The sequence below is a fragment of the Scatophagus argus genome, chromosome 6, assembly GCF_020382885.2.
Source record: "Scatophagus argus isolate fScaArg1 chromosome 6, fScaArg1.pri, whole genome shotgun sequence".
NCBI lineage: Eukaryota > Metazoa > Chordata > Actinopteri > Scatophagidae > Scatophagus > Scatophagus argus.
Window position 1 is genome coordinate 19,661,994 of NC_058498.1, and position 23,743 is coordinate 19,685,736.

At 42.1% G+C, this 23,743-nt stretch overlaps 2 protein-coding genes across 9 annotated transcripts in view; one reads left to right on the forward strand and one right to left on the reverse strand.

The window, feature by feature from the left end:
* Window positions 1–13,728, forward strand: part of lnx1 (ligand of numb-protein X 1) — a 31,392-nt gene extending 17,664 nt beyond the window's left edge. For 3 of the 5 annotated variants that reach the window (XM_046391580.1, XM_046391583.1, XM_046391585.1), the window contains 9 exons: window positions 1,628–1,881; window positions 4,012–4,167; window positions 6,088–6,296; window positions 6,385–6,813; window positions 8,124–8,258; window positions 10,321–10,498; window positions 11,452–11,698; window positions 12,430–12,588; window positions 12,711–13,728. In XM_046391580.1, the coding sequence (XP_046247536.1) occupies window positions 1,628–1,881; window positions 4,012–4,167; window positions 6,088–6,296; window positions 6,385–6,813; window positions 8,124–8,258; window positions 10,321–10,498; window positions 11,452–11,698; window positions 12,430–12,588; window positions 12,711–12,846 (1,903 nt within the window). In that variant the 3' untranslated portion in view covers window positions 12,847–13,728. The remainder of the gene's footprint in view (window positions 1–1,627; window positions 1,882–4,011; window positions 4,168–6,087; window positions 6,297–6,384; window positions 6,814–8,123; window positions 8,259–10,320; window positions 10,499–11,451; window positions 11,699–12,429; window positions 12,589–12,710) is intronic. The other 2 variants (XM_046391582.1, XM_046391584.1) reach the window with 1 other exon arrangement.
* A 179-nt stretch (window positions 13,729–13,907) lies between these two features.
* Window positions 13,908–22,563, reverse strand: LOC124060513 (pre-mRNA-splicing factor 38B-like). 4 transcript variants are annotated; one of them, XR_006843584.1, is made up of 5 exons: window positions 22,418–22,432; window positions 21,995–22,039; window positions 21,562–21,748; window positions 14,154–14,279; window positions 13,908–14,061 (listed from the first exon to the last, which is right to left on the reverse strand). XR_006843584.1 is itself a non-coding variant. In XM_046391587.1 (4 exons), the coding sequence occupies exons 1-4, from the start codon at window positions 22,509–22,511 to the stop codon at window positions 13,959–13,961; spliced, it is 507 nt and encodes a 168-aa protein (XP_046247543.1). In that variant the 5' UTR covers window positions 22,512–22,563; the 3' UTR covers window positions 13,908–13,958. The 4 variants fall into 4 exon arrangements, 3 of the variants coding, with proteins under 3 accessions (XP_046247543.1, XP_046247542.1, XP_046247544.1); XM_046391587.1 differs by lacking the exon at window positions 21,995–22,039 and having other exon boundaries at window positions 13,908–14,058; window positions 22,418–22,563; XM_046391586.1 differs by lacking the exon at window positions 21,995–22,039 and having other exon boundaries at window positions 22,418–22,563.
* Between the last annotated feature and the right edge of the window lie 1,180 nt (window positions 22,564–23,743).

The following is a 23,743-nucleotide window of genomic DNA, read 5'->3' on the forward strand; positions in this document are numbered from 1 at the left end:
GGAAAGCTTCTGCCCCCTCCAGACTGTAGCGCTGCCCTCCGCTCTGCTGTTGATTGAAATATTGCTCTGTTCAACCACTTCACTCAATTAAGTGGTATGTTGCTGCATGGACATGCTTGATAGCATTCAATTTCCTAACTGAATGAACGAGAATAACTCACAATGGCGCTGTCCACACACACATGCAGAGACACATGCACTGCATCGCAGTGTTATGTCACAGAAGAGATCAATAGGTACTTGAGCTTTGTGTAATGCTGTACCTAACTGTGAGTCTCATGGCTACAAGTGAGATATAGAACCCACTTCAGGGTGAAATGATTTTCCTCGTGAAATATAGACAGAGTGCACGACCCACTCTGACAGCTCTGTTATTGAGACAAAATGCTGCTTCCAGTGATGTGGTGCCCCAAGGGGGTCAATGGCCTCCCTTGGCTCAAACCAGCATATAATCTTCTGTGACTCCACAGTGATGGTCAGCATTTTACCTTGCTTTTCCTTAACCCCTCTTTTTGGATTAACATCCTGCATGTAAGATCCAGTGGTACAAAGCCCATCTTTCAGCACAGAAGAATGGTTGTGCTCCTAGTATTTCTGAGCTACTGTTGAAGTGAAGCCTGGGTTTCATCCAGCTCATTAAAACCCAGTTAATGTTTGTGCTGATGACTCCAGAGAGACAGTCGGAGAGACAAGCCAGTGTTATTCCTGCTTCTGATGAAGCATTAGCTCAAAGACTTTATGGCTTACAGAAGGGGAAAATTCTCCAGCAATATAACACCCTACTCTGTGGGGATGTCTTTAATTTACACAAAAACAGTCTCAATATAATAATGTCAGTATGAAAAGCCTTTTATGGCATGTAGCATAATATGTGCACAAGAGTGTAGAGGATGTGTATTTCTGGATGTGTGTATGAGAGAGAGATTCTGTGAATGTGTTTTGGTTGTGGTGTTGTTGACAGGGAGGAGACATCTGCAACTTAGGAAATAGATTTGTTTGTGAGAAAAACAACACTGAGATGATCTCTGTTTTATATTCAAATGTTATGTCAGTTACCCACCCTCTTTCCTCTCTAACGGGTGTTTTCTTATATTCCTCTTCCGTCAGCTGTCAGGGATGCTCACAGTCACAGAGAAAACTCATCCCACATGTGATTACAGATACTGTCTCAGAGGTGGTGTGCAGGCAAAAAAAAGGACATTTTTTTCTTTATGAGAGTAAATATGACATTTCTGGTACATTCTCAGAGAGGTGCCGCATAAGTGAGAGCATCAAGAAATATATTCTACCTCTAAATAGTTGGTGTGGCATATCGTACAGTCTGTGGTATCTTGGAGAGGTTCTGTTTGAGCAGTTGAGCAGAATATGGAGGAAGTCTCAGGTGGAGGGAGAGACTGAAATTGGCTCATATTAGAATATGACCTTTTTGTTGGATGGTAACATGAATTTGTTGACTTTCACTCTGTTGCGATAAGTGATGCTGCTGTTAATTGCAGAATTACAGAATTTAAGCATCCTTTGTCAGATCATCAGTATCACCATTTCACCACTATGCCCAGTATGAAGTGTATGAAATACCGACTATGCAATGTGAGTCTAAGAATGATCTTTTGATTCCTGTGTGCAGGTGCAAAGGGGCCTCTCACTATGGGCTTTCGGCAGACAGGAAGAGACGCTCGCAAGAGGGCGAATGCACCGACAGTACATCAGAACTTACCATTGCCACGCTGCCCAATGAAAGCCCCAACTCTGCCGCCGTGGCCCTCCTGTCAGACGAGCCCGGACTGGTCAACCCCGCCTTCGACCCCAGCATGGAGGACAACAGTCAATCAGGCAGCACGACCAGCCTGGCCGCCCGCAGCAGTAGCAAGAAGAGTGAGTGTGAGTGGGCGAACGGATGTCTGTGTTTGTGTGTGGTCATGTTCAGTCCTGCATGATGTTACCCTGAAGTTACCTGACGAGAGAGAGAGCTAGAGGGAGTGTTTGCCAGAATGACAGATTGAAAATCAATAGAGAGTAGAGAGTTTACTAGTCACAGTTACATAGTCTCCCTCTCTATGCTCAAATATACATTTACACCTGCACACTTACCACGTCAAGCTAGAATACAGTTTTTGTTTTTCCTAATGTTCTCTGATAGAAATCCTATTAGCCAATTAGCTCCACTGCCTTGTTTTTTGTTTTTTTCCACCAATCCATAAAATCTCTCTTTGTGGAAAACAGCTGAGAAACAAAGAGATAGAAAGTCTCTGAGAGGGCAGGTACATTATGCAGTCAAGGAGAAATAGAAGGTAGGTTAAATATAGCTGATGCAAGTGTGTGTTAATGCCCAGTGACGTGAACACCCCTCTCACTCTATTTCCCTCACCTGTGAAACCAGGAAGTAGTCATGAGTGTTCCTCTCTGCACCTCCATCCGTCTCCCCCACCCCCTACTGTGAGCGTACACAGGCAGTGGGGACACCAAATGACGCTGCACCAGCACTTTAGGCCCGGCTGAGCGCCCACCACCACCACAAACGCTACTACTGCTGAACAAGCTGTCAGCTCCAGAAGCGGCTGGCGCTTTTAAAGAATAATGTGGCTGTCAGGAGCCCTTGCATCTCCCCAAGCCAGCAGAAGCAGGGAGGGAGGGAAGGAGGGAGGGGCGCTGCAGAGGCTCCCTGACCCGTGCTCGCAGCAGCCAGCCTGGGGCTGCTGCCTCTCTGCTGCAGGCTCTTGTAACCTGTCTTCTTCTAAGTAAAGCAAAAAAAACAGACAACAGTCTATCTGAGAGGGTCTCTTTTGAATGTGGTCACTAGAGTCCACAGTGTTACATCACTGCTGTAGTTACACAATCATGTAACTATAGTCAGCATCGACTGTGTTTTTTAATTAAAGAGCCACTGGTTGAAAACAGCTCTTCCATCCACAAAAATAACAGTGGAAGACATGGATGGACCAGGGCAGAAAACTCTCTCTCTCTTCACTCCCTTCAGTGAAACCACTGTAGTGACACAATGGCTGCCCTAATACAGAGGGTTCCAGAAAAAAAAAGCTCCCTATCTCAACTTTTGCCTTCACACACGCTGTATTTATATCCAGCTACAGACTTTTTTTAATTATATAATTTTATTATTTGCTTTTTTTCCCATCTATTGTTTACTAGAGCTGCACTCATCCAACACACTGCATTAGTTTTGGCATAGAAACTGACCTTATGAGGTAGATCAGGTATCAGCCGTGACATCACCAATCCACATTACATGCTGTATCTTTGTCGATTATGAAATTCTGTTCCTTTTCTTTCTCTACTCTTTTTTTTTTTATTATCAGTAACAGGTGGTAACTAGTAAGTAAGTACAAGTAATTCATTACATCAGAGTGAGTCACTGACTTTGGTAGCTTACATAAAATGATTGCACTGAGTTCCACATAATGAGGTATCCATGCTCGTTATCAGCATATATCCTGAATTATTAGAATTGGGAATAAAGTGAAACTGGAGCAGGAAGGTGATAGATCACAGATGCATGTCCTTGTTTGTGTGCACAATACAAAACAGGGAACTACTCATAAAAATATTGCTCTACGATAAAGGAAACTTTTGTACATGTACATGCAAAAGTACTTGCCATTGTTCAATAGTACCCCTGCACACTTTTAAACTTGTACAAAAGTATGATTGTACTTCATACTTGCACTGTTTATCTCACTATCAACACAATGAATGGGAAAATGATTGCTGAAAACTTACTTGTACAGTTTTGTTTCATAGTATCACAAAGCACTGTGCTCTATTTTGACATCTGCTAAACCTTCAAAGGTATGGTTTAATTATTCAAACTTGACCTCCTGAACTATACAGGTATTTTATCAACCCCCAGTACCGACCACATCACACCAAAACAGATCTCAAGCCACAAGGAGGCATTTGATTGGCTGTGAGGAGGCAGATTCAGACATGTCCGGACATGTTCAGCGTGAGGCAATCTATAAAGTGTGTGTTTTCTCTCCCCTGTTTCCTTTGCAGTCAGAAACTTTGATCGTTCCTCAGTGAGGAGCCGTTCCTTCAGGAGGTTGAACCGGGCGTTCAGTGTTCTGCGGAGGACCAAAAGTGGCAACGCAGTGAGCAACGAGACATCTGAGGAGAGAGACAATGCCAGGAATTCCAGTGTGCCACAGGAAGGTATGGACTGGGGCCTGTATATCTTGTCTTTGGTCCTTCTTTGACGTGTGTATTTTCGTATTTTGCTTGCGATGTCACTGGTGCATCTGCACTTTATGATTCCCTGAAGAGGTTTCCAGAGAGAAGACTCAACATGCGTGAATGTTTCTGAATGTGCTTATGTTGTGATGTTCCCTCAGCTGTAGGAGGATGGTGACACAGCTGGGAGCCCACAGTATAACAGCAGCATATGTTTCTTTAATAATTCAGCTGCGTATTGCGTAAGTCCTCTTGTGCATCACTATGGAGGGAGAGGGGTAGCCTGAGGCACTTTGGACAGTGATGGGATAGGGGAGGTCACCGGAGACGAGGCGGCTGATGTCCTCCATTCATTCTCTACCTCTTTTTAGTTCTCTTTGTCTTCTCCTTCCTCACCTCCTCCACTAACGCTGAATCACATCCTCCTCCAACACAGCCAGGGTCAACAGGTTTGTGCCAACTTGATGGAGTAGTCCCCGGGGACAGCAGTGTTCTTGACATGGCACATCCACAAAATGCTATGTAGTAAAGAAAATGTGCTCTAGAGATATTTAATGTAATATCCACAGCCCAACACTGATGATGGTTGAGTGAAAGAAATATAGTCAACCACAAGAGAGCATAATGTTTAAGTACAACTGTAGCTTGATGAGAAGAGGAGAATGGATGTGGTATTGCGTAAGAATGAAGGATGACGAATGATCAGGGACTAGATTATTCTCTGAGGCCATCACTGAGGAGGTTGAAAGAATAGATTAAATATTCATCACCCGCTGCTGGAGAGACAAAGATAGACAAACAGAATGGAAGACTGAAGTAGAGACAGGTCCATACAGAGCAGGTGGAGGGAAGAGACTATTCAGAAAATGGAGATAAGGAAACAAATAAAAGCATGAGAATGTCCCCATGGATGGAGGAATGGATGAAAAAAAAGAGAAATGATGGGATGAAGAAAGACAGAGGTTGAAAGCTTGTGTGACGGGGAGAAGGAGGGGTTACATAACAGCTGCACGTCTCTCTGTTAATGTGGTCTCCACCCTGGAAGCAATCTGCTGCGATAACGACAAAATATTGACTTTGGAATGGAGAAAGTGCAGTGTGAGTAGAACGAACGACTGTGGCTACGTTAGAGACACAGAGGGAGACAGCCCACTGAGGGATAAGGAGAGAGGCTTTTTTTTTTCAGGGCCAAAGAAAAAGAAATACGATGAGGAATACATCTTCTCTGTCATTTACTGGCCAGTACTGTTGGCCGGAATAGTTTCAAAAGATCCCACACCCACCTCCACACGGTCCATTCCAAGATGTGTCATTCTGCTGTTAAGTCTAATTCACCACTGGGCATGAGGGGAGGGAAGCTTGCACAACTGAATAAAAGATAGAGATAAAACTAGCAGACAACTTTAGCTGAAGTTAACATGCATACACATCACTATTTGACTTGGTACAATTCCGCATTAATAATTTTGCTTCTTTTAAGAAAAACAAGAACATGCCCTTTTGGATTCATGTTTTCACTGTGCTCATTTTTGTGTGTATTATAACTTTACTTGCTTCCCCACCCAAGAAATAACCTTGTGGAAATTTGAAATTGAGGGTTTTCCCAAGCATACTTGCTACAGATGTATGTGACTAACGATACAAACATCGAGTAGGATGATCAGCCAAGTCAATTTTCCCTCTTGGCTTGTACAAGTTTGTTTTAGTAACCTGAGGGAGTAGAAACAGCTGGTTTCACTGCTGAACCTCTCCACCACGGTCTTCCACTCTTTCTCCCTCAATGTGTCTTTCTTTTTCCCACTTCCTCCTCTGTTTTATTTGGCTCTTTGTCAATTTTTTCTTGTTGTACAGTAAAATTATAACTAAACTCAGCCTTTTCCTTCACTGCTCCTTCTCCCTTAGTGCTGGCTCTTCCTCAGCTACATCACCTGATTCCTGACGGTGAACTTACCAGTATTAAGATCACACGGGCAGATCCCTCAGAACCGCTGGCCATCAGCATTGTCGGTGGCAATGAGACCCCCTTGGTCCGCATCCTCATCCAGGACATCTACAGAGAGGGTGTCATTGCTCGGGATGGACGCTTGCTGCCTGGAGATATGATACTGAAGGTATCACAGTAAAAATGAATTTCACACCAGTAAGAAGCAATCGAACTTGTAAGTCCCATTTTAAACTGCATCTCTGTTGCCCTATTAGGTAAATGGCATTGATATCAGCAACGTACCCCACTGCTACGCCGTGGCAACCCTCAAACAGCCCTGCCAACTCCTCCGGCTAACTGTGCTCAGAGAACAACGCCATCGCTACCGGTCACATTCACACAGCCATCTGCATGGCCATGGACACGGCCATGATGTCGCTGGGGGCCACCCGTCTCACGGCATACCCCATCATCCCATGAGGGATGATAGCATCCATGTGGTGCTGAATAAAACCACTCCTGACGAACAGCTGGGCATTAAGCTAGTGAGGCGACCGGAGGAACACGGTGTCTATATCTTTCACCTGCTGGAGGGAGGCCTGGCAGCACGTGATGGACAGTTGTGTGTTGGCGACCGCGTGCTGGCTATCAATGGGCACGATCTACGTTATGGAGCACCAGAACATGCTGCTTTGCTTATCCAGGTCAGTCAGCAGATCTTTCTTTAAGGATATTGATTTAACTAGGACAGCAGTTCATAGCATTGTGTAGAAAGCTCATAGTGGTAACGGTCACAAGTTCACATACAGACCAGAAACAACGGTGCTCTGCTCTTACCCCACGTCCCTGAGGTATTAAAGATAATTGTGGTGATTCAGGCTAATTGTGTTGTGCTGTGCTGTTGTGTCTGCACTCACTGCAGTTAATAGTATTTAATTGTGGTGATTCCCTGATGGACCAGGCCATGCAGCTGCCTCTGGTTCCTGGTTGATGCCAGTCAATGGTGGTGTGTTTGTGGTTAATCGTGGTTGATTGCAGCGTGTTTGTGGCTAACTGTGCAGGGTCTCTGGGCCCAGAGTTCCTGTCTGAACAGTCTGACTGACTCTTCTGGGTCTCTGTGGAACCAACATGGCCTCACTGAGCAGCCACTTTCTGTCAGAGATTAAGAACTGGCAGGGCAGAAATTAAATTAGTCCAATTAAGGCAATAATGGGCTGGACTGGCTAATTCAGGAGTCAGCTCTGTGCAACAGAGAGCAGAGGAATTCTCAGAGGAACGACAGAGAGGGGAGCAGCCAGCTAGTCTGTGGGTCTATTTAACCACTTATATGTGAATGTGTGAATGAGTGTAGCTGGACTCAGTTCAGTAGTTAAAGTCTGAGTCACAGAGAGAACACTGCATTTGTGATGCACACAGCATTTGATGACTGACTGATGACTGTTTGGAGATTAATTACCATGCTCATATCTATCCATTGAATATACAGTCAGTAGGTGTAGCTTAGCAAAAGCTAAGTTTTGTCTGGAGGTAACAAAATCTACCTACCAGCATATCTACATTTCATTGTATCTTTTTTGTCTATTCTGCACAAAACCCAGGGTATAAACAACTGCTCAGCATTTTACAGGTGATTATGAGCCAAACTATTTTTAACTTCTTGGAGTCTCTGCTGGCTGCCTGATATCTTGCTCACTCTTTTTACGTGATTTTGGGATGGGTTAAACAAACGAGATATCAGATGTTAATTAGAGGTTCTTGTAGGTATATTTTGATACCATCTGGTAAATGCAGGGTAGCTGTTTCCTCCTGTTTCCAGTCTTTGTGCTAAAGTAAGCTAACTGTCTGTTGGTTGCAGCCCTGGATGTTAAATTCAGGGCTACAGAGTTTCGAGAATAGAGAATATTGAAAAATGGTGTTGAAAAATATTCTCTTGAGAAGTAATCTATTGCCTGTCATTTGCTCATGTCTAAACTTATCACTCATAAACTTTGCATTGTCTCTGAATTTTCTCCAGGCAAGTGAGGAGAGTGTCCACTTCATAGTATCCCGTCAGATCTGCCTACCTACCCCAGACATTTTACAAGAAGCCCCGTGGGGCATGGACGGCCCCCCACCATATTCCCCTGTGGACATAGAACAAACACTACTGGTGAGCAGTACACAGAAACACACAAACACACACACACACACAGAAACACACACACAGGTATATCTGAGAGACAAGAACAGTACCAATACACAGAAAGGAGCTTTGTTCCTCTGTCTCCCTACACATGATAAATATTCTCTTTCAGGTGCAAATGATCCATGGAGGTATAATTCTCCCATCAAAGTTGAGCATGTCATTTAAGCAGTACAGCAGGCAGACTTTACTCTCAGAGAATCGCATCCACATCAGCCATCATTTTTTTTTCTTCCACTGCATGGAAATCAGCCGCTCACCCCTTAAGAGTACTGTCCAACTGTCCACTGAAAGATCCCATCCAGTCCCTGAACCCAAAGATATTTCTTGTTGTAATGATGTAATGTAATGTAATGTAATGTAATAATCTGTTAGATGTCGCCCCCTTATTTTCTAATTTGAAGTGCAATATGTTTTTAGAATCACTGTTTCAAGCAGAAAGTGTATGATTTCAAATTTGATTTAAAAGCAGTCAGCAAAGTAGTTCTCTGTAAATCACTGTCGTTACAAAATTCACATTTCAAACAATTTATGTTTTTTGAAATAAATATCCTGTAAAGAAATAGTCTGATATTTTTGGGAAGCATAAAGTTTAAAAAAACAAAAGCAAAAAAAAACACAAACTTGTTGTTTACACTTTGGTTTTTGTGCAGTATAAGCTTACCAGATAAGTTTTAATTAATGACCTTTAGTGGTACTGGTGGTTACCTTCACACAGAGCCAGGCTAGTTGTTTTCCCCCTGCTTTCAGTTTTAGTGCTTGGCTAAGCTATTAGGCTGCTGGCTGCAGCTTTGTATTTAGCAGTCATGAGAGAAATAACACTCTTTTCATCTAACACCCAGCATGACAGAAAATACGCACATTTCCCAAACTGTCTCTACTACTTGTCCCACTACAAGTCCCCATGTTGGAAAATATGCACAACCTAGAGTGCGGCAGTGAGTGTGAACAGTGTTCAGCTATAGTCAGTGTCATGCCCTGGGGTCAGTCATGTGATCACGAGTGATCCCTTCCTGCGAGCGTAGCAGAAATGTGTGAATGCAGCACATTACCAAAGCAGCACAAGCTACATCCCATCAACCTCAATGTGTCTATGTGTTATCCAGTTTTACTCTACTCTCCCTTGCTCTCCCCCATGTGACACAAAAACACACTCACCACAAAAAAAAAATCTCATGCACTTTCTCTCACACACGACCTCATTCACCAAACCAGTGCACAAATCACAACGCCTATGAATAAATCAGTTCTCTGCAGCCAACATAGGCATAAAATGAACAGGCACCTGAGCTGCTTGATGTTCCAGCTTAATAACCACCATATATTATACCAGTTATGATAATGAGGTCATTCAAATATGTCTATGTCACTGGACTCTTGTTTACATATCACAGTGGGTTGTATTCATAAGAATTAAAGGGCTATTGCAAGTCCCAGAGAAAACAGTCTTTATTAAGATGCAAATGTACTGCTTCAAAATCCAATTAGATTATATAGTCTATAGAAGGTGCCCTTGGTGCAACAATAAGTTCATATGATGTTTAGTCTTGCATTTTTATATCTCCTAACATGGCAGTGGGACATAAATTAGTCTATGGTGTTGGCCCAAGGGCGGCACGGTGGTGTACTATCGCCTCACAACAAGAGGGTTCCAGGTTCGAATCCCAGTCTGGACCCTTCTGTGTGTGTGTGGAGTTTGTATGTTCTCCCTGTACCTGTCTGGGTTTTCTCCGGGTACTCCGGCTTCCTCCCACAATCCCTAAAATATGCATAATAGGTTAACTGGCTACTCTACATTACCCCTAGGTGTGAGTGTGAGAGTGTGTGGTTGTTTGTCTTTGTGTGTTGACCCTGCGATTGACTGGTGACCAGTCCAGGGTGTACCCCACCTCTCGCCTGTAGTCAGCTGGGACAGACCCAGGTATAGAAAATGGATGGATGGATGGTATTGGGCCATTGGTATTGAACCCTGCTTTTAGATCTCCATTAATAAGTTACCTCCTCTCCCTGTCTTTTATCTCCTGTGAAGGATTCTTGTCAGAAGCCTGCATGCTATGAGAAGACGGTTACTCTGACTAAGGAGCCCTACGACTCGCTGGGTATGACAGTGGCAGGTGGCATGTCGAGCCGGGGGTGGGACCTCCCTATTTATGTCACAAACGTTGATGCAGATGGAGTGGTGGGACAGGAGGGCTCCATCCGCAAAGGTAAAAATGAGCTACTGATGAATGAGTGAGGCATTGTCTGCTGGAGCTCACATTACAGCAGGCAGACTGTCATGGATTTGTTTTTGATAATGAATACTTTGTATATAACAGACAGAGTGATTGATGAACACTTAAGAATCATGTTTCATTATGAAGTCCATTCATCCAGCAGAAAAACTCAGTGCTGCTGCTGTGGTTCAGTGCTCTGCAAATTGGCTCTAACACACTTAAACAAAAACACAAACAAACATTAGCATAGGAGTACGAAGGAGTTATTGTGTTCCAGAGGAGAATTTGTGGAGTGCTTAATTATTTCGTTATATGAAGTCACTCATCTCTGAAATAGAGCAAAACATGGAGCTGCACACAAATAACTGGATGTAATAGCAGCAGCCTATTGCCTGTAATGCAGTTAAAGTCAGGGGAGTTTTTTGCCTGATTCCAGTATATCCATCTTACAACTCAATCTCCCTGCCCAAGGCTCTATTTATGAGAATGAGAGAAATGCTGCAATGGTGCATAACAGTACCATAAAAACACAAATAAATCGAGTGTGTTTGTCCTGTGCATGGTTCAAGGTGCACATCACTGTTTCCATATGGGTCATAGCAGCAGCAGCTGTCTCGGTTAGTGTGCTTATGAAGCATGTTTGTGTATTGTAATAGTCTATTCATTTGCATTTACATATCAGCAAAAGACAAATATATTCAGTTGTTCACTAGCAGGCTCGACTGCGCTGTCTGTTTTTCTTCGCACCACTTTCATCCCTAGGAGGCTTTTTGAAATACACATGGTGCTTGGTTTCCACCCCTTTGTGTTCTAGCAGGAAGGTTGTTGAATATTAAGTAGGCAGATGATGAGTCCCTGTCCTGTGAGGTCTTTTGAAAAAGCATTCATCGGGGCAGCAACAGTGGGCAGAGGATGAGCTGTGCTGTCCGCTTCCTCCTTCTCAGGTGACATCTTGATAAACGTGAATGGGGTGGACTTGACGGGGGTGACGCGAAGCGAAGCCGTGGCCAACTTGAAAAACACCTCCTCTCCCGTGGTGCTCAAGGTCTTGGAGATGCGTCCTCCGGAGGATAGCCTACAAGAGTGCACATTGCCGTCCTGTCTCACACCCTCACCCACAGACAGCACAAAGAGCCCACTGCCCAATGACGATTACTCCCCACTGTGGGTGTCATGGCTGCAGCTGCCCAGGTGAGGAACCCCTGATGTCTGTTTCCCCTTCATATACAGTTTTTCTAAATTTCTTTTATTTCTGAGCCGTGTATAATTTACCTTCCCCCGCACACACACACACACACACACACACACACACATACACAGGTCCTTGGGACCTCTGCCAGCTGATGCCAACTGAAATTTTGACAGAGCCAGCTGGGGAAAGAGTGCTCATTATACTTTCAGACTAACTTTTCAGTTTAAATATTCACCACTATTATATCAGTAGAAGTTCTAAGACCGAAAAACTTTCCCTCGGATTGTAATATATGAATTTATCTTACTACAGTGCATTGTCAGGAAGTCTGCGGTGCGCTGACAGCAATAAACAACTGCTGTGGCTCCTTAAATAAAAATATATTTGTCTTCAAACAGTGAATTGATTAGGAGTCAAACCCAAATACTGAATCACCATAGGAATGCAGTCTAGACCAATAGTGCAACTGAAAAGATTTGAATATAACTTTCACTGAGACCTTAGTTATCTTTCTGAGATAAGTCAAACTTTTTTCATTGCACCACATCTCCTGGGAGGAAAAAGTCACACCTTCATTCAAAGAGCAAGGCAGCTTTTTGTCTTCTGCGTGGCATTTATTTCAGCAATCTCGTGTGCACATCCATACATACTCAGTATGGATATACAGTATATTTAAATAAATATGCAGTTGAGAGATTAGTGTTTTTAATCTCTCTCTTGGCTCACGCAGGCATCTCTACTGCTGCAAAGACATTGTCCTGCGGAGGAGCACTTCGGGCAGCCTGGGTTTCAGTATCGTGGGAGGTCAGGAGGAGGTCAACTGCAATCAATCCTTTTTTATCCGCTCCATCGTGGAGGGGACGCCAGCCTACAATGATGGCAGAATAAGGTATTCAGCCTAAGTATAACACTTATTACTGCCCATGAACTATATTTAACTGAACTACTTCCATTTTTTCTTAAGTTTATATCTAACAAATAGTTTTTTGATGGTCACCTTATTCTGTACAGGTGTGGGGACATCTTGCTTGAGGTGAATGGGAAGAGTACTTGGGGGATGACCCACACAGCATTGGTGCGTTTTCTGAAGGAGCTTCGGGGCAGAATCACCCTGACCATCGTCTCCTGGCCAGGCAGCCTGCTGTAGTAGTGTTCCAAGCCATCCAGCACTTCTTCAGTAGCACTGACCAAGGAATGTGGAAAGCAGAGCTTAAGACTAGCTGACCACCCTAAGCTTGCTGTGTGGGAGAAGCTTAGAATAATGCTGTAGCCGTATGGGTATCTCACTGCTGATGGACAAATGAGAGACTTGAGTTTGGAGGACAAACATGAGACTGGATTGTCACCAGAGCTGAACTTGCCCTCCAAGGACGCTAAACTGGTAGGATCCATGACTGAGCCAGTCTGACTAGGACGTTGAACGTTACCATTGTAGAGGACATGGTCATTGTCTAGAAAAGCCCCCAGTGACTGGGGTGGGTGGATTGAGAGGAGAAACAACACGTTGCCAATTCCATTAGTTATATATTAGGGTATGCGTTAAGATGGACTCACATTTCTTTACTGTAAATGTTGGGTGTCTAAAAAAGTACTGATCCAAGCACTTGTAATATGTTTCTTTTGTTTGTTTGTGGTATGGCCTTTAAATATAGGCTTCATTCTGTTGTACTGACAGTGGTTCATCATCGTCCGTTGACCTGAGGACACGTTGCCAAGTAGTAGTCTGTGTTGAGGTTTTTTTCTTTTATTTCAGAAGTTATGGCTAAATTATCAAACCACTGGCAATAAAAATATAAAAAATAAAGGATCAGTGTGTTCATAACATGTTAAAAAATAATATTTAATAAGGTGACATTGTTGTGGCCTTACTAATTTTCTTACTTTTAAGAAAAAAAAACTGACTTGGTTTCTGTGTATCAGTGGATGGTTTGGGGCCAATCTGCTGTGGTTCTGTCTGTCACGCTTTGGCTTGTGTAGTATATCTGATGGTACATTTGGTTAAATGATCAATAAAGTCATCTGAAAAAGAGAGCTGTGTGAGGAAAAAAGCTTTACTTCAACACTACAAGTTGATGCAACATACATATTGTATAATATGTATAAAAACTTAGCTAAAGTTTCTCTAATAAAATTCTAATTAAAGTCACATTTTCTGCTGAAACACAGTAAGATGCCACAGGGCAGTTCTCATTAAATAGATTAGGAGACTGAAAGTCAGTCAGATTTTAATTTCCTCTCTTGGTCAGTAGACAACATCTTTCAGGTCCTCTTGTCCTTCCTGTTTCTTTTGGCCTTATTGTGTTTGCGTCTGCTCTGACTGTCTCTGTTCTCACCATTGTCCCTCGTACTCCTGTTGCTGCTGCTGTCGAGGACATGGATGACAATCATGTTAACCGTCTGTCATCTTTCATTGTTCTTCTCAGGAGTGTGTGAGTGTGTGTGTGTCTGTTAGACCTGCTTGATGTTTTGTCTCTCTGTCTCCTCTCTCTGTACTGTTCTTTTTCTCCACTGAATCTTTCAAAAGTGTGGCGTTTGTGCCCTCGCTCCATACTGTCCCTGTACCTCATGCGTTTCTCCGCACTGAAAAATATCATACATGTAAGTGTATTTTTTTGAATTCATTTTATATTGATAAAGTTGAAAGCTTTTTCTTCTGGGAAATAAGACAAAAGGAAAATGAGTTTGTGACCCACAGGAATGAGACTGCTGGCCTTTTCCCCCTTCTCCACTGGGAGAGAGATAAGTCAGAACTCAAGGGACTAAAACCTTAACCACAGTGCCTGCTGCTTGCCTGCTTGAGCTTTTGCAGCTTCCCCCTAACCAAGATCCTGACTAACAAAGAGTCCTACACTTGTGTCACAGCCTGCCCTTTACACTAAAGACAAGCAGCCATGCCGCAGTATCCCCTAGGCTGTAAAAATCTATTATTCACTGTAGAAAATGCAGCCCTGTGAGACCACACTGATCATTACTCCACCCCTTCTCTGTCCTCGTAGCACACATGCAAAAATATTCCTGCAAAGGGCATACTGACAGTGGAGAGAATGTGTTGATTTCACAACAACTACTGATATCAAATGTAACCCTTTTAGTTTATATTTACGATGTTTTGATACAAAACACAAAGTTTTTATGCAATGAGTGGGCATGGGGAACTGCCATAAAAACGTGAAAAGGTGCAATGGTTTAAAAATGTCTGGGAACCACTGACATATTGTTCCATTTCAGTAGCTGCCTCCTTTGAAGGATACACTGTATTACAGTGTGACCTTCAGAGGGCATCTCTAGTAATCAGAGGCTGGTTGGCTGCAGCACTGTCTCCTCCCAGAATGACATTCACCATAACATAATTACACCTTACCATCACTTGACTCTCACTTCATTATGTTTTAGTTAGTCAGCCGTGTAAACATTTCCACAGTCAGAAACCACAGTAAAGATGGCACTCTCAGCTCCACTCAGAATCAGAATCAGAACCAGAATTCCTTTATTTATTACTGAGGGGAAACTCTTTAAACTTTAAACACTCTGCCTGCTTATATGCAATCTATAGTAGCTAGTCACTGATTTCCTAAAAGGCATAATCCAGAAAATGTTACATGATGTAACTTGTGCTTAGATAGATAGATAGATAGATACTTCATTGATCCCGAAGGAAATCCAAGCTTATTATCCAAAGAGACTTTCCTCACTGTTCAAGACCAGCACTGGTGTTGTTATTAACCTCGTTTTATCTAAAGCAGATTATGGTCTTTCCCATGCTTGTCAATATAAGGTATGACACAGCAAACACATCTATGAACGAGATAATGTTAATTCAGAATGGATGGTCGTAATAAGCTGGAGGGGTCTAAGAGTCCCATACAGAATATGGTGAATACAAGTAATACTGTGGACTGTTAGAAGAAAGAGAAGACCTTACAGTGTGGCGACAGGGAATCTGCTGTGTCTCTGAACTGCCTCTCACTCCTTTGCATCAACACGGGATAACCTTGGCACACCTTGCAATTTGCAGTTTTAGAATAATCAACCTGACATTTAATTTTCATCACGCTGGGGGGATTTCTCTCTGCCACTGAAATATCAACTTGCTCATAAAGGAAAAGTATAGATACTGTACTTCTGCAAGGCAAACAATGCTGGAGTAATTATTACCATTCACATGCTCAACATAGAGGGAAGGAGAGAGGGAGAGAGAGAGAGAGAGAGAGAGAGAGAGAGAGCCTTAAAGGGCAGAGGAGTTGCAAGTACACAGCTAAATATATTCAATATTTGGAGACAGCTCTTCTGTTAGCAGGGGGATTGGGACCCAAGGCCCTCATTTGTTCTTGCTCAGAGCCATTAGCTTTAATTCAGAACCAACCACCTCACATAAGACCAAGAATACAGTCAAACAGTTCCCAAGGAGGCAATGTTAGAAAGAGTAAATTATAGCAAAGAAGCCTCAGAATTTGTTTTCACGTGTTATGTTTTTATTCATTACTAATGCCCAGGCTGCCAGGGCAGGCAGTATCACAGATTTTATTAGATGCCTGAGCCTGTTGTGGAGTCATTTTGTCCGCTTCATCCATCTCATTTGACTGAGAAACCACTGAACCACACCAGAGCATGAAACACAATTTATAATTGACAATTGACACAATTAAAATGAAAGCAATATAAACGCAAATAAAGCAGCAGCTGTGAGTGGATGGATAGAATTTAACACACAATGACTCATGGAGCAGGAAATGTTGTTATTTCAACTACATTATGGTGGAGAATCTGCTCGCCAACAGAAACATGACTGTGCCAGTGTGGCAGTGCTTTGGAGTCAGAAAAGGTCAGCTTTTCTGCAGAGACAAGTGTGTATTCTCACTTTTTAAAATAACCCAAATTACTTCATTATTACTAATTCAGCCTCTGTTGGCTTTACTGCCTCTCCATGTATCTCTCTTGTCTCCTGTTCCTACACACTACGGTATTCTCTGTTAATCATGCTTTACATATTAGAGCCCATTAATATGTAGATTCTTATGTGACCTTATTCGGTAGCTCTGACACATCCCTTGGTGCTATGTGTCAACTGGTGCTTAGAGAAACCTGAGGCACTCTCCTTGTTTGTGTTTCTCTAAATGTACATCACCAGTGAAATGGTATGTAAAGACAGTGTTGTACAAACACAATATCAGAACTGCGAATCAAATTCTGAAATGAGATGACAACGCACAACAAAATCAAATGTTATAATTCGGTGAAATATATATAATTTAATCACATGACTAAATTAGAATAAGAAGCTATAATAATTTTTAAATATTAAAAGCTTGGCTAAGGCTTTGTGGGAATTATTATACATGTATATCATTAGATAGAGTATAGAATTTTTGTTCTTCTGTCAGGTGACAAACAATCTTTCATGAATTTCTGATGCACATTAAAGAATTAAAGGTGATGTCAAGACTGTTTCTGCTGCCAAAAATCTTCATTTGCAGTTATCATCACAGATCAGACTATGTTGTTCTGAGCAGTACTGACATTGTAAAAGCATTGATGCTGTCAGGAATCTTGTCAAAATGAAAGAAGCTCTGCGCAATTAAAATGCAACTATAATTGTCATTATGTATTTATAGACTTGAACACCATCTCTCTTTTTGTTGTTTTAAAGCCAGAGTGGAGCAGAAAAATGATTCATCTGATCCATATAAATATCCAATGCTCATTATTTGTTCCTTTAGTACTTGTTTTCCTAGCGGACAAATGGACATCCACTGAATTAGGTTACGGGGGTGGGGGGCGGACGGACGGATGGACCATGGCTCTGTGAAAACACCACTGGCCTACACAGAACAAAGATACAACTTAACGCCAGTACTTCCATACAAGGTCAGTGTAACATCCAACGAAATTGGGGGCTCGGGTCAATTTAAACCAACAAAAGAAAGAAGTGCAAACTGCAGCGGAGTGTGTGAAAAACAAACATGTTTTGTAAAAGATAACCGGAGTGCAGCGCCCTTGGGAAGGGTGCTTTAATCCATACGAAACAAATGAACAAGTGTTGTTGGCTGTTGGCTAGGAAGAGAAGAGGAAGCGCAAGAAGCAAATGAAGAGGAATGTATGCAGCTAACGCTAAGGCAGGAGGTAATGCTGTATGTTTCATATGTAAAGACAGAAAGTAGCATTCAATGCAAGAGTGAGCAAGCACAGCTGAAGGAACATTAAAATGGATTAAGTGCAGACCCTGGGATTGGAAAGAAATGAGTTGCATGCATGAACAAAAAGAATGTCACATTTAGGGCTAAGTAAGCTGGATAGAGGGAAAATAAAAACAGATGTAGGTGGAAAAAATATACAGGCCCCAAGACACACCCTGAAGCCAGGATAAAAGTGGCATCAGGCAACAAAAGCAACTGAGGAAAATCAAGTAAAAGACAGGTTTTACTGTACCCCCTGTGCCTGAGGTAGAGGAAAAGAAGCAATTTGGGATTTGCTATGCCTTTTAAATCTAAAACAAAAACCTGTAAGGCAGACAGAGCTGTTCCTCCGAATCACAAGGCTGCCATCAAAGTTGAACTAAGGAGTCTACAGGCAAGACTTATGAAACTTAGGAAAATGTCACTCCAAATGTTTTAAGCTAAGAAGGAAAATCAGTCTGTTGTGCATTGATGCAGACTGCACGAGGCTGTTATTGTTGACAGGTATAAATTTGTTTTAAGGCTGTAAAGTGTTATTGGTATGCATCTGCTGTTCTGAATTACCAATCCTCTAATTTGGTTATAACAGATTGCATTACAGCTGCCTTTTTTCAATGATCAGTTCCTGTTCCATATTCAGTCAGCTAAACCCTTTGATAACGCTGAAAATAGCCTTACAGCATTTTCTAATGAAGCTTTTAGTTTAAGCAAGGAGACAATTATCGTTTTAATTTCCTCATCACACTGGGACCTCTCCACTGAATTATTATCCATAGAATTTACCGGCTAATGTGTGCAAGCTTTTCTGTCAATGATCAAACTAGCCAACGGGTATTTAATTTAGATTTATGTCTCTTTGAACATATTAACAGATGCCATGTATAAGAAAAAGCCCAATACAAAAAGTAGATGTTGCCATTGTCTTGCACAAGTGTGTGCATATGTGCAGATGAAAGAGGTGATGACAGAGTCTGAGGCCATGCCAGCTGGAAAGATGAGAGCAATATTTATCATCCAGGGAAATGATCTGCAGTCAGTGCTTACCAAATGGTCAATCAGCTCCTAAGGTTACACGTGTTGCTGAAAAGGTAAAAGGTGTCGGAAACAAGGAAAGAACCAGAAACAAAGAACACAAAAACAAAAACAAACAAAAAACAATCACTCAAAGGGTAAATGCATGGGTGAAAATGCGAGCATTAATCTCATGGAATCTGTTGGTGGTAAGTCGTGGTAAGCATGCGGTCACAACCACAGCTGATAACCAGTAGCTGACGCCTAGAGGGCTGCCCTGCCACACTCTGCCTTGTGTGTGATTCAGCACAGGCCATGTGGGCTAGCAAGCACACCTCCCACATGAGCAGCCACACTGCACAATGTAACATGCACACTGACCTGACCAATGAATAATAAGAGTGACTAGAAACAAAGTCATGGAAGGTTCCATCTGTTTCTCTCTCTTTCGCACACACATACACACACACACACACACACACACTCACTAACGCTGAACGCCTCTGGTTCCAGTCTATAAATAGCTTAGAGCACAGTCATAAATCAGTGTAAGAGGAAAACGCATAACCTTTACAGATGAGCGTGTGTGTGACACATGCAGCTTAGATCATGTGACCAGAATATGGGGCAAACACATCAACAGAGCCCAGAAGGTGTGAACAGCACACACTGGACTCTACGCCACAGGAACAGTCCTTTGTGATTGTGACATTAGAGCACTTCTTAAATACCCAAATCTCTTATGCATTCCATGTGTGTCTGTCACGCACATGTGATTCACGTACTTCCTATGTTCTGCAGTTAGCCTACAGCTTCCCGGCTGTCCCCGTGTCCCACTTCCCTCGTTTGACCCACAAGACCACTCTGAGCTTTTCATGCATAACCCGAGTCCAGCACAAATACTCAGGCAAAAGATGACAATTTTAAGCAGGAAGGTACTGAAAAGCAGAGCAGTATATGAAGATATTTCAACAGAGTACAGTACAGTAAGAGATACTTTAGCTTCTCATTTTTGTCATTTTGCACTAAATTCAACGCATGTTTATTAACTGTGAAGCTCCAACACTTGCTGACACAGTAATTTGTTGTTTAGTAGCATTACAGCTTTTGTAACCATGGAGAAAGATTTAGAAATTAGTTCAAATTTTATAGTTGTAATGGATGTCTTTATAGATTTAACTGTGTAGGGGTAATAGTCACCAAGTCTGGATCTGAGGCCAGTGCCTCGGTTAAGAGCGATGTCAGGAGTATCCCTGATATGTACACGGTTTAGTGAGGAATGTTCTTCCACTGCAAAATGTCACACTCACCCTTTCATAAAGTATGAGCCTTGGGTCAGGAGTATGTGGGATGGAGGGAAGATGTGCCTGTGTGTATTACAGTTGGCAGCTGCCTGAGTTGATAATAATTAAATAGATATCTGGCTACTGGTCAACACTGAGTGTGCAGAGAAAATGTAGGGCAGGATTTGGCTTGTGCATGCATGTGAGCATGAGCATTTGAGTACACAACTCAGTACACGGGCTGTCAGACTGTAGGGTAGTAGGGCACTACGTAAAATTAGGAGTGGAAATCAGATTGGTTCTTATCATTAGTGAGCCACGGTGAGAAAGGGCTCAAGCTCCATGCAGAGGGCCGTACATTCAGTTATTTCCTTGCAGTAGCTGGTAAATACAGCAAAGTGTTCCGTCATCTAGACTGCACTTTGATCCGTCTCTTTGTGCCGGAACAGCAACAACAACAGAAAAATAGGTTGACAGTAATTTCTCATGGCCTTGTATAGTCTTGTATAGTCTCTTTAGCAGTAGTGTAAATTTTTTTACAAAGCTTTTTTTAAACTTTTTTTTTTTAAAACAGACATATTTGGTTATTTTGTAGCTATCAGCTGACGGTATGAGAGAGGAACCACTCATAGACTCAGGGCACAATGCTGGCTGCAACTTTACAGTGCCATGCAAAACAAACATTGGACAACATATTAAGTTAAGTTAAAAGTCACTCTGTTCTACAATGTTTAGTTGGGTGGTGTGTGTCAAAGAACATCCACATGACTGCTACAGTCCCAGGTTTCCCTATAGAACATTGAATTGTAAATACATGATTAATGTTATTCACTTCACTTGTCACTGGTTTTAATGTTGTGGCTGAACAATGTATATAATTAGGACAAGGCAGAAAAGCAAAATATTCTCAAATATTCCAATTCAGTTCAGGTTTTTGCAGCAACATCACACTATACTGTTATGTTGAAATATTGCAGAGCACTAATGCACCATACATCTTCACTGTCACCTGGCAAACAGATTGTTTCCACCTCCTTTGTTCTGTTTTTGTCTTTCCTCTGACTCTTTTAATCACTCAACAGCAAATCTTTCTTGCTGTACACGCGCAGTATGTATGTGGAAAGCAAGATTGTGAAGGAACCCAAAACAGACCGGATATCTGGATGAGAACCAATATACTACATGTTGCCCAATGCAAGAAGACACAGCTGTTCGGCAGATATCTGTATTTATCCATTAGAGAGGCACCCAACAGTGGAAAGAGGGACATATGAATGAGAATGGTCACGATGTGTCTTAAGCTTGGTTGACGTGATACACAACAGGAAAACAGACTTAAGAGTCACACACTTTAAATAAACTTAATATTAATAGCTTCAATTCACTGAGACCCACCTGTTGTGTGAAAAGGAAAAGCTCTCCCTGTCCATATCTCTGCCTCTTTTACGGCCTTTATTATGGCCATGCTCGGTGGATCTGCCTCTGTCATTGTCACATGGTTTCTGCCGTATGAGGTATTCCCAGAATTTGGCAGTTTGAAACACTCCGTAGGTCATATTCCTTGGGACTGAGGATGACTCACCTAAGAAAAAGAACAGAGTGATTCCAGACAGGACCGTAAACAGCAGCTGCTGGCAAATGCAATACATTTCATTCACTCAGTTTATAAACTAAGCATTCACTGAGACACTGTATTCAGAACAGCACCTGACCCCTTTACAGTAAGTCATTTTCTGCTGATTTTCTTCAAAAACAATACTCATGTATGATTAATATAACCTCTGAGTGCAAGACTTCAAAAGAGAACATATTTAGGACAAACACTTACTGGAAGTTCAAACAGAATATATAGGGCAGGTACTGAAACTGTTTTCTATTGAAGACAAAAGAATAAACATAAATCACTGTCCTGAAAAAAATTAGAGCGAGTCTTCAAAATGTACACTGATCTGTCTAAAAGGCTCATGGGTTTCCAGGGCCAAAATCATATGCTTTTATTGTCCTGATGGAGATGTCTCAGTATTCAAAGACTGTTAAGAGCCTGAAGTGAGTAAATTCCCAAAGCAGCTGACTTCTCCAGAGGAATCCATTCACACAGCTTGACCAGAATAACCAGAAGCACCATCCATCTTTGATCTCGGATGATAAGCTGTTTGTAAACTCATTACAGCAAAGTACATACTGTACATAGACGAAAGCTTTGCTTATGAACCTTCATGGATTGTGGACCTTTATAGAAGCAGACATGTACCTGATGAACACGGGCACAGTGAGGGGTCATCGAAGCCTTTAGACTGACCACTGAAAATGAAAACAAAAAGTGAGCATACTGTCAAATCACACATGTCTTCAATCGGCTTGTTGTTAGCTATCTATCCCTGGCAAACATGTATTGCCGGTTATCATTCAGTTTGAAACATTTCAGATAATTCAGTCTAAAATAAAAAAAAATAAAAATTTACACATGAATCAATGTATAAAGAAGAACAAGTGGATGGGTCTGCAACACGATCAAAGCACTTCTTCTAAATGCACAGCTGTGTTTTCCAACTGTTTGAAGTGACTGGCTCATTGTCAAAGTGCAGTGTGTGCTTGCCAACCCATGAGGAACGGATGGAGGGTATATTACTGATACTATCTGGATCTTCTGCGCTGTCCACGTGCCCTGGACACACACCTGCTTCCAATTGAAAACTTCCTACTACTTGCACTGAAGATGTGCAGCAGATCCAATAGAACTGCTCCCCACCAGGTGTGAGTTCAAACACACTGTGCCATAAATCCCACAGTAAGCAGATCCATCACTCCCTGTGCTACATCAGCACCTGCCTGGCCATTTTTCTGTCTTTTTCTATCGGTGTAACGTAGACATAGAGATATAGAGAGGCTTGTTTGTGAATGGAGACAGAATGAATGAATGGAAGAGCGAGTCTGACTGAGAGAGCATGTGGCTGCTGGCAGGGCCCTAACAGTGGGATAATAACTGTGTGCATAATGGTTCATCAAAGCACTCTGCACTACTCTGTGCTCACACGTCTCGCTTTGTGGCCCCTGTGTTTCATCATCATAAACAAAATAACTAAAACAAGCACACAACAAGATATTTTAATGGTCAGTAATATATTATGCGGTTTTGACACATCTATCAGAGAGGAGAATCCGGCCCTGTTCCTGCATCCCAGGACAATAAAAGAATTTATCTTGGATGAAAAATTAATGGTGGATGATGGTGCAACATGTTTTTTTTAAAGCAGATTCACAATCCATTCTGTTACACTGATCTACATGTTACTATATTGTGATGGTGCCAGCTATACAGAACCCAGTTTTGACCATCTCACAAAAATATGAACCTGCAAAAAACAATAAAACAATCCAATCACATAACATATAAGAGATATTATAATCAGCCCAAGGTGAACTTTAGTATGTTGTGTCAGTAATTCAGTTATATTATTTTGTTTCCTGTGAAGTCATATTAGACTTTGAGAAACTAAGAGGCTTCCTATTAGCAATCCACCAAAAAAGCAGCTAACATTTCCATATATAGATTGTTAAACTAGCTTGAATCACCTTG